Below are 12539 nucleotides of genomic sequence, written 5' to 3'. Positions count from 1 at the left end.
AAAAAATGAAACTCTCACAAAATTCTGTTTAGCAACTGTTCTTCTTAAATACCAAAATGACATGTAGCTCTCTTTTAACCAGACAAACACAACATATAAAAAGGAAACAAATTTTATCCTTTAAGCATATGTTTATGTTTCACAGTTTTCAGATTTGCTGTCTTTAAATACATTTTATTTTCAAACTGTAATTGTGCTGGTTTAAAATGTAACAAATACACTGTTTTTTGCTCCTAGTAGGTTTCAGAAGATAAAGCATAAAAATAAACCCTTTTTATTTTTAAATATGAGTGTGACCTAAAGATTTGGATCTAAATCCTGAATTTGAATGTGTGTATTAGGAAAGAGGTTGTTTTTAAGGGTGTGTGGCACTTTGGTAGGACAATAAATGGTGTGTCATACATTCTGAGGGGCTCTTTATTATTTTCATTATCTTCATTATTTTTCATTCAGCAGTTCTGATCTTTTTCAAAATACAGAAGCAAGCTTCAGAATCAGACAGGAGCGGCTCCTTGCCTATAAGCACAGTGGGAGGAACTGACAAAGGCCCTGGGGGAAGCACAGTCATCCTGCGCTGGGAAGTAGTCAGGTTTCTACTTGCTGAAGCCATCAGAACTCGACATTGTCACATTCGGTCCTCTGGAGAACAAGTTAGCCAAGCAGTTTTAGAGGATCTTCTGTAAATCACAGAAAGAAGGCCAACCCCTCAAAAGCTGTAGGAACATAGTGACTTCATTAATTAACAAAAAGGCAAAAAATTTGCCATTTCTGATTCAAATATGACTACTGAAGTTTCTCCTCCCAAATTTATGTACTTCCTAATTATCCCACTTTAATCCTATTTGTAAATAATTGAACTGTACTCTCTGTGACTCTACCACAACCCCAGGAATAAAGAAATAATTTCCACTAGTGCTTTAATCATTTATTGCTAGCCAATAAATTCAAAAAAAGTATACATATACAATTGTAGCTTGGTATCTGTGGGGGATTGGTTCTGGGACCTCCTGCGGATACCAAACCCCACAGATGCTCGAGTATCTTATTAAAAATGTACAGATAGCACTCTCTATCCACAGATTCAGCCAACAGGCCCTCCATCCATGGCTAGTTGAGTCTGCAGAACCCACGGATACCGAGGGCTGACAGGATTGCATATCTTTCTCTTAACATTTCCCTGTAAGTTATGTTTTCTCGCATCTTGTTTGGGGGCATTTATTATCTGAGACATATGGTACTCAGCCCCCACCACAGAATTTCAGTAACTGCGTTGCCTTACAAATGCCTTCTACTTAGTTTAGCAAGTACCTAACAGTGTATGTCATGAACTTATAAATGCAGCTTCCCTGGCAGCCCAGTAGTATCTCCAGTTATTTTTTCTTGTTTCAGATCCCCATCATCCCACTGATTACTCCCCTCCGTGAATAGGTGGTGTGTCACCCTCTGTTCTATGAGCCAACACACTCCACCATGAAGTTATCCTGCAAGGGGGCCCCTTATCTTTGTGCCTATAAATTCTCAAAGCTGTGAAGCTACATGCCCCCAGTTCATTATGATGATTTTAGGGCGGTGCATTATTTTCCCCTCTAGTCTTCCCTTTGTTGTAGTCCCAAGGACTAGAGCAAAGAGGAACTACAAGAGAAATAGCTGATAAGGCTCATGAGTAACATGTGCAATCAAATTCAAGTTGAGCTCTTTCCTTTGAAGACCTTCACAGTGTAGCATACAGTAAGGACTCAGCACAATGCTGTGATTAGAGAGCGACAGCTGCTCTCCTGGAGTAAGGGTGTGCATGCTGACTACCCTGTCCCTTTAGGATGGTTGTTTTTACCTGAGGATGCAAAGTGTTTCGGTGGATCCATCCAGGCCCCCTAGCTGCTCTTCAGACATGCCCAAATTTGTCTGATCTATCAGAGGAGTCTAGCTGCAACCTCTGTTTACATAAGCAAAAAGTTCAAATGCAATTTTGAAAAGTTTAAAGAGCAGGTAACTTTTTCTCCCTGAATTCTGTTTTCTGTCTCTCTTTCTCTTTTCCTCCTTCTCTCTTTCCAAGTGTCCTACTATACCATCTTCCTTCTTCTTGCCAAGTACCTAGGTTTGAGTTGGAGGACACAGGAATGTAAGACACCTAGATCAAAGGAGAAGTCAGAGTAAGAAAAATCCTTCTTTGGAAATGCTCCTTCAGTGATCCCAGGTGTGGCACCCATTGTGGTGACAGGAGGGAGAAGCAGGACAAAGGGAGTGGTTCCCAGTTGATCTGGTTGATCGTTATTAGAGTTTCATCAGCACTTAAAACTAATGACAGATTACCAGGCCCCAGCCTCATGATTCTGATTCAGGTCTGAAGTGGGGCCCTTGATTTTTATTTCTCTAGGATATTCGGATGTTTGTCCAGGTTTGGAAGCTACAGCAGCAAAGCTTCCTACCCCCCACTACGGTAAGGGCCGTCAGAATTCCTGGCGTGTGATAGCTTCTCTTATTTATCAAAGTCCCACTCTGTTGGTTAGATACTGCATTTAGTTCTGGAGATAAAACCCTGAAAACAAGGCAAAGTCCTCAGCTGGAGGGCTTTAAAATCTAGCAGGGAACACCAGATGACTGTGTATAGTTGGGCAGAACTCTAGGAAGTGACAATCACATCCCAATCATCATGGATTCATATATTCATTATGGTGATTTTTGGACAAATGACAGTAAGGATCTTGAGGAAGAGATGCCTTCTGGCCTAGCTGCAACCTGAGTGACATCAGTGAATACACTGATGATTATGGTGTGATATGGTGAGTGCTATGGTGGGTGCATGGTATTCATGCCTTGAGATTATAGGAGAAGCACTTAACTCAGACTGGAGAATCAGAAGCATTCCTGGGAAAAGAGAGCCAGTGTCTGAAGGACATATCGGACTGAGCTGGGCAATTTAGAATTGGGAGGTTGTGCCAGGCAGAAAGAAATGACACAACAAAGATTCAGAAACTAGAAAAAAGCAAGAATCCATCTAGGTCACTGAGGTTCAGTGACTCAGTATAAGGTGAGACTGATAAGAGTTGGGGTGGGAGTATTTGGCAGAGGCCAGAACGTGGAAATCTTATACATGCTAAGGAGCTTGGTCTTGATCCTGTAGACAGCAGGGAGACATTCATCCCTTTCTAAGAATACCATTCTTTTCCTTATTGTATATACTGTATATGTATATATAGTTCCTTATTTTATACATATATGTATTTTATACATGTAACAGATAATATCACCCCTCTCACCAACTGACCTGAACAAGCACTAATATTTTGGTATATTTCATGCATGTGTGCATGTGGATATTGTATTTATGTTTTTCATTAAGCAGAAAAGTGACATAATGAGATACTCACTTTAGCTCAGTGGTTTGCAGTCAGGGGCAGTTTTACACCCCAAAAGGCATTTGACAATGTCTGAAGACATTTCTGGTTTCCACAGCTGAAGGGTGGGTGCTATTGGCATCTAGTGGGTAGGGGTCAGGGATGTTCCTAAACATCATATAATACATGTGATAAACCACCACACTGAAGAAATGCCAGTAGTGCCAAGGCTGAGAAACTGCTTTGTCTATAGCTGGCAGCATGGGAATATACGTGAGAGATCTTTAAGGTATGGCCTAGTAGGACTTACGAGCAAATGCTGTCTCTTGAAATCACCCAAATCCAGAGGACTTTAACCAGCATGGTTTTTGTGATGTCACTGTTGTTTTAGTCACTCTCCAAGTGGAAGCCCTTCACACCAGAAATGTACACTAACTGGAATATGTTACAGTGTTATAACATACATTTATGGCAGGTCTGGAAGTGACTGTGGAGGCTCTGGGCCTCCAAGCCTCCTGAGTCCTACACCCTGCCTGCTACCTCGACCCACAGTGGCTCCCACGGTCTCGCACGCTGTTAGGGAGCGTGCATCCTTGCCCTCACAGCACACCCTCACTCTCAGTGACACTCTCTCCCAGTTGTGCCACCTGCCGTCCTTAGGAATTCCCCTTCACTCCAAGTCAGGCTAGGGCCCTGATCAGCTGATAGAGAATGTTGAGCTGCGCAGGGACACCAGGAGGCCCACCTCTCTGCAGGACTTTGGGAAGAATCTTCACAGTCTGGCACATTCTCTTGGCTGCAGGCAAATGGAATTACTTGTCAATTCCCAGCTTCCTTGCTGTCTTACGTCTCCAGGCTTGTGCTCCTGGTGCTCTTTGGCTCTCATACCTGTTCAGCCAGCACCTTCTCTCCCCTTGCTTTCCCGGTTCATCCCGACAAGTGCTCACCAGCCTCTCTGCATTTTCATTTTACTTAAGCCTCTGTATTGCCCTTATAACACTGCGGCTTGCCTTTTGGCTCTTTATGTACCTAATCTTTCCTGTCATAAAGCCTCTTAGAGAACAGTCTCTATCTCAGTGATATTTATTTCCTTCAAAGCACTCAAAATAGTATTTAGCATGTAGAAGGCATGCAGGCTCAATAAAGACGTATGAAAAGGAAGACTACAAATAAAAGCAATATTTTAACTTCTAAATATTATTAGTATAGAGCTGGTATTTCAGAATAATATGAAAAAAATCCATATTAATTTTAATTTCTGTTTAAATTTTGAGCTAAACTATAAAATACATGTTGTTGTTTGTTGTTCAGTCACTAAGTAGTGTCCAACTCTTTGTGACCACATGAAATCCCCATGAACATCAGGGCTCCCTGTCCTTCACTATCTCCCTAAGTTTGCTCAAACTCATATCCATCGAGTCGGTGATGCCATCCAACCATCTCATCCTCTGCTGCCCCCTTCTACTGTTGCTTTCAATCTTTCCCAGCATCAAGGTCTTTCCCATTGTCAGGTCTTCACATCAGGTGGCCAAAGTATTGGAACTTCAGCTTCAGAATCAATACTTCAAATGAATACTCGGTTGATTTCCTTTAGGATCGACTGGTTTGATCTACTTGCTGTCCAAGGCACTCTCAAGAGTCTTCTCTAGCATAATCCAAAAGCATCAATTCTTCGCTGCTCAGCCTTCTTTATGGGCCAACTCTAACTTCCTTACATAACTATTAGAAAAACCATAGCTTTGACTATACGGACCTTTGTTGGCAAAGTGACATCTCTGCATTTTAATACATTGTCTCAGTTTGTCATAGCTTTTCTTCTGAGGAGCAAGCATCTTTTAATTTCATGTTTAATACATGTTGTTATCTTTTAAATGTAAAATTGTTTGGCCTCCTAGGTTTTATGCTCAGCTTTCAAGAACCATGAAGCAGGTAGGAGTTTGAATGAAGGAAAACTGCATCTTGACAGTTTTAACTAATCTGACCTAGTCTGAGTTTATTTAATTCTTAATTCCCTCTTGCTGTGCTCTTAATGAAGGAGAGGACTTGACTTCATACAAGAGCTCTGAGTCACACGAGAGTTCAGCTCAGTTCAGTCACTCAGTTGTGTCCAACTCTTTGCAACCCCATGAACCGCAGCATGCCAGGCCTCCCTGTCCATCACCAACTCCTGCAGTCCACCCAAACCCATATCCACTGAGTCGGTGATGCCATCCAACCATCTAATCCTCTGTCATACCTTTCTCCTCCTGCCCTCAATCTTTCCCAGCATCAGGGTCTTTTCCAATGAGTCAGTTCTTCACATCAGGTGGCCAAAGTATTGGAATTTCAGCTTCAACATCGGCACTTCCAATGAACACCCAGGACTGATCTCCTTTAGGATGGACTGGTTGGATCGCCTTGTAGTCCGAGGGGACTCTCAAGAGTCTTCTCCAACACCACGGTTCAAACACATCAATTCTTTGACGCTCAGCTTTCTTTATAGTCCGACTCTCACATCACATCCATACATGACCACTGGAAAAACCATTGCCTTGACTCGACGGACCTTTGTGGACAAAGTAATATCTCTGCTTGTTAATATGCTGTCTAGGTTGGTCATGACTTTCCTTACAAGAAGTAAGCATCTTTTAATTTCATGGCTGCAATCACCATCTGCACTGATTTTGGAGCCCCCCCAAATAAAGTCTGACACTGTTTCCACTGTTTCCCCATCTATTTCCCATGAAGTGATGGGACCGGATGCCATGATCTTTGTTTTCTGAATGTTGAGCTTTAAGCCAACTTTTTCACTCTCCTCTTTCACTTTCATCAAGAGGCTTTTGAGTTCCTCTTCACTTTCTGCCATAAGAGTGGTATCATCTGCATATCTGAGGTTGTTGATATTTCTCCTGGCAATCTTGATTCCAGCTTGTGCTTCTTCCAGCCCAGCATTTCTCATGATGTACTCTGTACATAAGTTAAATAAGCAGGGTGACAATATACAGCCTTGATGTACTCCTTTACCTATTTGGAACCAGTCTATTATTTCATGTCCAGTTCTAACTGTTGCTTCCTGACCTGCATACAGATTTCTCAAGAGGCAGGTCAGGTGTTCTGGTATTCCCATCTCTTGAAGAATTGTCCACAGTTTATTGTTATCCACATGGTTAAAGGCTTTGGCATAGTCAATAAAGCAGAAATAGATGTTTTTCTGAAACTGTCTTGCTTTTTCAATGATCCAGCGAATGTTGGCAATTTGATCTCTGGTTCTTCTGCCTTTTCTAAAACCAGCTTGAACATGTGGATGTTCATCGTTCACGTATTGCTGAAGCCTGGCTTGGAGAATTTTGAGCATTACTCTACTAGTTTCTATTAACTCTTACTCTGCAATTCAGGCTGCACACCCTTACTTAGGATTATAGATTTAAAAAATCAAAATTAATCTCAATTTTGGACCTAGGTCTTTAAAATTTTTCACCTTCTACTGAATTTTGGAGAAGCCATATAAATAAGTAAAAGCATAATTATTCTTCTCTAAGATGTTCTCATAATAAATAAGACTAACTTATAAAAATAAGCATCCTGAAGTCATCTTTATAAGGTTTGCCTTTTGAAAAAAATCCCCTTATTGTTGTCTGGTTCTGACTTAGTATCTCTTTAAAATAAAAATATACAGAAACTGCAAGAATAGTCTATGTGCCATACTGATCAAGGAGAGTTCTAGATTCAGTCAGCCTGTGGCCAGCTCTGAGTTCAGCCACTATGTACCTTGTACAGTGTCTTCTAATTTCTCTGCACCTCCCCCATCTGATCTGTAAAATGAGAGCTGTCACAGTATCCACTTGACAAGAGTGATGTATTTAAATGAGGTAACTTGTCTATAGAGCATACAAATACTGCCTAGCACACAGTACTCAACAAATGTAACTATTTCTGTTGTTAAGTCTTCATGCTATGTTCAAGTAAAAAGCCACTATTATGTATTTTTTCTTGGCTACCTGAGTGACAAAGATGTAAAACACTGATCCTAAGCAAGCACAAGAATATGTTTCTGAGAGATTTTTCAGCAGTGCACTGTGAAAGATCTCCCTACTAAGAATCAGAAACATATCTTCTCAAGATACGGAGATGTAATAGAAAATGTGCTATTAATTTTCCAAAAGTTAGGCATTTCTTCAAAGAAGTTATTTCAATTTTTTCCCACAGATGTGATGGCCACACACCTTCTGTGTCTGTGAAGGGAACCACTTTGGTAAGTAACCAAAGAACTAAAGGTTATGCTGAATAATTCAGAATTAATGTAATTCCTGGTTGATTACATATTTAAATAGAATTCTCCTTGGTGCAGTCTTAAATTTACCTGAGAAGCTTAGATTTCTCTTACAGAGCTCCAAGTTTCCCAATTGTGATTGTGGTACTGGAATGTTCAAACAGCAGCCTCTGCCTGAGACCTTGCCACTGTCTCTGCTATTTTACCACCTGGCAGTCCTATACAGCCCTAAAATGTTGGGCGGAGGAAGAGTTTATTTGAAAGTAGCAGAGGAATCGCAATTTGAGACATTCAGACTGTAGCAAGCTGTAGGCAAGTCTGCTGAAGGTCTATTGTTGTTTTTCAGTTGCTCAGTCATGTCTGACTGACTCTGCAACCCCATGGACTGCAGCACGCCAGGCTTCCCAGTCCTTCACCATCTCCCAGAGTTTGCTCAAACTCAGTGTCCATTGAGTCCATGATACCATCCAACCACCTCATCTTCTGTTATCCCCTTCTCCTCCAGGGTGCAGGCTGTATTTGGGCAGGGAATGTAAAAGGGGGAGAGTTCAGTTTAATTCTGTCAAAATCAAAAGCATATGGAGACCAGCTTTGAAAATTTCCAAATAAACTTGCAAACCAAGGTGGGTCTGCATAAGACCTCTTCTGGGTAAGATCATCATTTGTAGTCAAAGAGGAAGCCACTGATAGGTGAAATGCATCTGGACAGAACAAGTTCTCATGAGGGGACTGACCAAACAGGACCTCCACAATTTCTCTGTGTTCACATGTCTTTAAGATTGAGAAGCTTTGTTTTCCGTTTCTTGCTTTTTTTGCCCTCTTACATTTTGATCTACACACACCAGTGTCTTTCTGTGCAACTCATATATGTTTTGGAGATGAAAGAAAGAGTTTTGAAGGTACCTAAGAGTGCAGGAGGAAGGTAGAGGCATTTTTCAATAGGTTTTGCCCTTAGTACTAACACTTAAACCTTCTCTCTCTTCTTTTTTCAAAAAGCATGGGATAGAATTCTGGTGAGGAGTGCATATGTCTCACTTTTATTTGTCAAGTAAAGAATCTCCTGCAGAGCTCCAAGTTTCCCAGTTGTGATTGGTTTCACAAACAAAAGTGAGCCTCCTTTCTTCTTCAGAGTAATGCTACTTCTCTCTCAATAACACTGAACCCTATTTCTCTCATTTATATGCTTGAGCCCCAGTCATGACACCAGGACCAACTGTTACACTCTCATGGAGAGCTTGTTATCATCCATAGATCATTTCATAGATCATTTCATTTAATACCCAGAGGCAATCTATGAAGTAGGTATTATTATTATGCCCACTTAAAGATAAAAAAAACTGAGGTTCAGAGAATTTAAAGATCATGCTCAAAGTCACACTGATACTTGGTAGAGTCAGGATTAGAAGACCCAGGTCTCTGTAACTCTATCACCAGAAGTCAAAAATGCCTACAGCTTCATCGGTCCCAAAGCCCTGTGTGCTTATGAGCCCCTGTTGCTCTCTACCTGCAGACTCGCCTGTAACTGAGAAGTGGGCTGAACTGGCATGCATACAGCTTTGTTCTCTGAAAGAACAGAACGCTATGCCAGGAGGGCTTCCCTGGTGGCTCAGATAGTAAAGAGCCTTTCTGCAATGCAAGAGACCCAGGTTCAATCCCTGGGTTGGGAAGAGCCCCTGGAGAAGGGAATGGTTACCCATGGTAGTACTCTTGCCTGGAGAATTCCATGAACAGAGGAGCCTGGTGGGCTACAGTCCACAGGGTCACACAGAGTCAGGCACGACTGAGCACATAACACTATTCCAAGATGCTTCTGTACTCTTGGCTTTTCCTCAGAGAAGTACTCAGAGCTAACCATCCTTTCCCATTTAAGAGTGGTGGTGTCTGAAACAGGTGAGGGGCATAAAAAGAAATGCAAGCACCTAGAAGTTATAAAACAGGAGAGCTAATCTGGAGTTCTTGGGATTTCAAAGTCCAGTCTGAGGATTAGTAAGATACCCTCTTCTTTGACGCTCATAATTGCTGTTTGCCTTTAACGATTTCACTCCTCAGAACACGTCAATCTAAAAAGATAAGAACTGGGAATATAAGTGAAACTCAAGCCAATGATGTAGCTCCCAGTTAATAACTATTTAAAAAGTAAGCGAGAAAAAATAATGAAACTTGAAGACAAGTATAACATGTAGATCTCCATTATTTATCCATAAAAGTCCTATCCCCTTAAACAGAAAAGAGCTGGAAGTTGGCCAGTGATGCCACAGGGATTCTTGCCAAGACTTAAGATAATGAACTTCCTCTCATTTGGTTGGCAGCCTAGCAGGTATGGTACAAAGGGGATTCCAATATTTTATAGGAGGCTGTTTTGGATGATCCTCTGTTCAAAGAGAAGGAAGCTGCTATTTAAACATCTACATCAGCTTAAAAGAAGCCAAGGGTTTCAGAAAAACAGAATTTTTAGTGCTAGAGTATGAAAGAATTTCAATCTAAAATGGAACCAGGAGATATAAAGTGGAAAATCTCATGCATGTCCTCATAAATGCTTGATACACGTAAAACTGATAATAACATTAGAATTTTCTTAAATGATAGACACTTAGTCAGGGATTGCCTCATATCAGCCACATGAAGTTTTACTTATGGTTTCCAGGGGCATAAACAAGAAATGACCTGGATCAGGTTGGCCTTACAAAATAAGCTGAATTGAGTTTTGTTTGTATGACTGGACTGGTTTTGTCTGCTTAGGAAATTTTTAAAGCTGGTCTTCATTTGTTTTTCGTTTAAATAGACTCTAACTGGACTCTCCCACATTCTAACTGAACTTATTCCCTGTTCGGATACAGCCTGCCCCAAATCCTCAGCACACTTGCTTGTTGCTTACTATGGTTTGCATGTCCCAAATTGCAATTCTTCTGTTGTCAAATAAACTCATCTCTTAATCTTGCTTCAGCTTATGCCTTCATTTAGGATAACAAGAGAAACTTAGAAATCTTCTATCTCAGAATTCTCTTCACCTCAGGACTACTGACATTTTGGGTTGAATAATTCTTTGTTGTGGGGACTCTTGTATGTATTATAGGATGTTTAGTGGCAATCCCTGGCCTCTACCTACTAGATGCCAGTAGTTCACCTCCACTCAACTGTAACAATAAAAAATATCTCCAGAATTTTCCAAATGTTCCTTGAGGAGCAAATTTGCCCCCAGTTGAGAAGCATCTCCTTATAGGTGAGGAATACAAAATCCAAGTAGTCACCATCTCTGAGCACAGACAAACCATATGGCTCTGGCCACTTACTCACTCCTCATTTCTGAACACATGCTGGTGGTGATATGCCTACTTTGTACCCCTGGAAACATACCTCCAGTGTGGCACTATCCACACTAGGCTGGTGTGAGCTCCCTGAGGCTGGGACTGTGCCTGCTTACCTGTGTCTCCCCACTTCTTGGCATAATGTGAGTACTCCAAAACTGAAAGAAAAAATGAATATGTGGTTTTTAAGCCACAAGGTGCAATGCTAGATTTGACCTTGCAGGAAAGCAGATGCAGAATACATTCAAGAACACCTTGAAAAATTAATTTGTTGACTTTACCAAGGCATTTGGTAACATCCATGACCTTAAGCTTCAGTTTTGACAGCTGTTCTACAGGTTTGGCTGCCCTAAAAGTAGTCAGATAATCTGAGGTTACTCTGTGACAGAGATTTGTTTGTCTCATGTCAGCACTGCAAATGTTAGTAGAGTGAATTGAGGTTGGAAAAACAGCCTTATTTTGCTCAGCACGTTCTATGTACCATGTTTAAGATTGTTAACAAACCCTAAAGCCAGAATATTGAGTCTGATCTTTCGGGATACTTCTCTAACTCATTAGGCTGAGAGCACTAGCCAAAGTCCACCAGAAAATCCTCTCTAACAACAGAAGACTAGTAATGTCTAATGATAAGGAATTATTAATATTAAGTGCTAAGTACCATTCTGGGCTTCCCTGGTGGCTCAGTTGTAAAAAATTTGCCTGCCAGTGCAGGAGCTAAGGGAGACACAGATTTGGCCCCTGGGTTGGGATGATCCCCTGGAAAAGGAAATGGTAACCCACTGCAGTATTCTTGCCTGGAAAATTGCATGGACAGAGGATCCTGGCAGGCTGCAATCCATAGGGTCACAAGAGTCAGACACAACTGAATATGCACACATGCACCATTCAAAAGTGTCTTACAAGTATTAATTCATTTAATTCTCACAGCAACAGTATTATATGAGGGTTACTGTTGTTGCTGTATTCTCTTTTTTTCTCATTATTCCAAGAAAGAAAATAAGGAACAGGACAGAAAGGTTAAGCAACTTGCCCAAAGTTGTACAGCTTTTGAGGTTACTCTATGACAGAGATTTGTTTGTCTCATGTCAGGATTTGGACTTGTGTTTAACCATTGGACTTGTGTTTAACCATTATGCTTTCCTACCTAAGACATACTGTACTGAGTCCTAATATTTTAAATACTCAATGTCTGAATTTCTGTAATAATCTTCACTAAAAATCTTATATATATATATAATTTTCTTCCTTGGTATAGAAAAAAAATCAATCCACAACTGTGCATAGACAGCATGGAATGTTTAAAGCAAAGTTCCTGCTTCAGAGAGTTTACCACCTAACTGAAGACATCTACATTCATAAAGTAACAATACAAAGCAACGTAGTGGAGAAAATAGAATTAGAAATCAGACCACATGAGTGTCAATATTCAGCATCACCTTTTGTTATTCCTGTGGCTTGAGTAAGGTTCTTAACTGAGACTCAGTTTCTTCATCTGCAAAGAGGGAATGATAATCCCTATCTATAATCCCTATCTAAGTCTGTTCTAAAGATCAAACAAGAGAAAATATTTTTTAAATATATTGAAAACTGAAAAAATGAGTAGTTTTGTTCAGATAAAATATAATATAAAATGTATTGGAGGAATTCAAA

General features: G+C 40.6%; 1 protein-coding gene across 4 annotated transcripts in view; it reads left to right on the top strand.

Annotated features, from left to right (window-relative positions):
* Window positions 1-12539, top strand: part of EXPH5 (exophilin 5) — a 95320-nt gene that overhangs the window by 64118 nt on the left and 18663 nt on the right. For all 4 annotated transcript variants that reach the window (XM_069554957.1, XM_069554958.1, XM_069554959.1 and 1 more), the window contains one exon: window positions 7521-7566. In XM_069554957.1, coding sequence (XP_069411058.1) covers window positions 7521-7566 — 46 coding nt within the window. The remainder of the gene's footprint in view (window positions 1-7520; window positions 7567-12539) is intronic.

This window comes from Ovis canadensis, chromosome 15 (genome assembly GCF_042477335.2).
Source record: "Ovis canadensis isolate MfBH-ARS-UI-01 breed Bighorn chromosome 15, ARS-UI_OviCan_v2, whole genome shotgun sequence".
In the NCBI taxonomy this organism is placed as follows: domain Eukaryota; kingdom Metazoa; phylum Chordata; class Mammalia; order Artiodactyla; family Bovidae; genus Ovis; species Ovis canadensis.
This window is presented reverse-complemented; position numbering and strand designations above follow the sequence as displayed.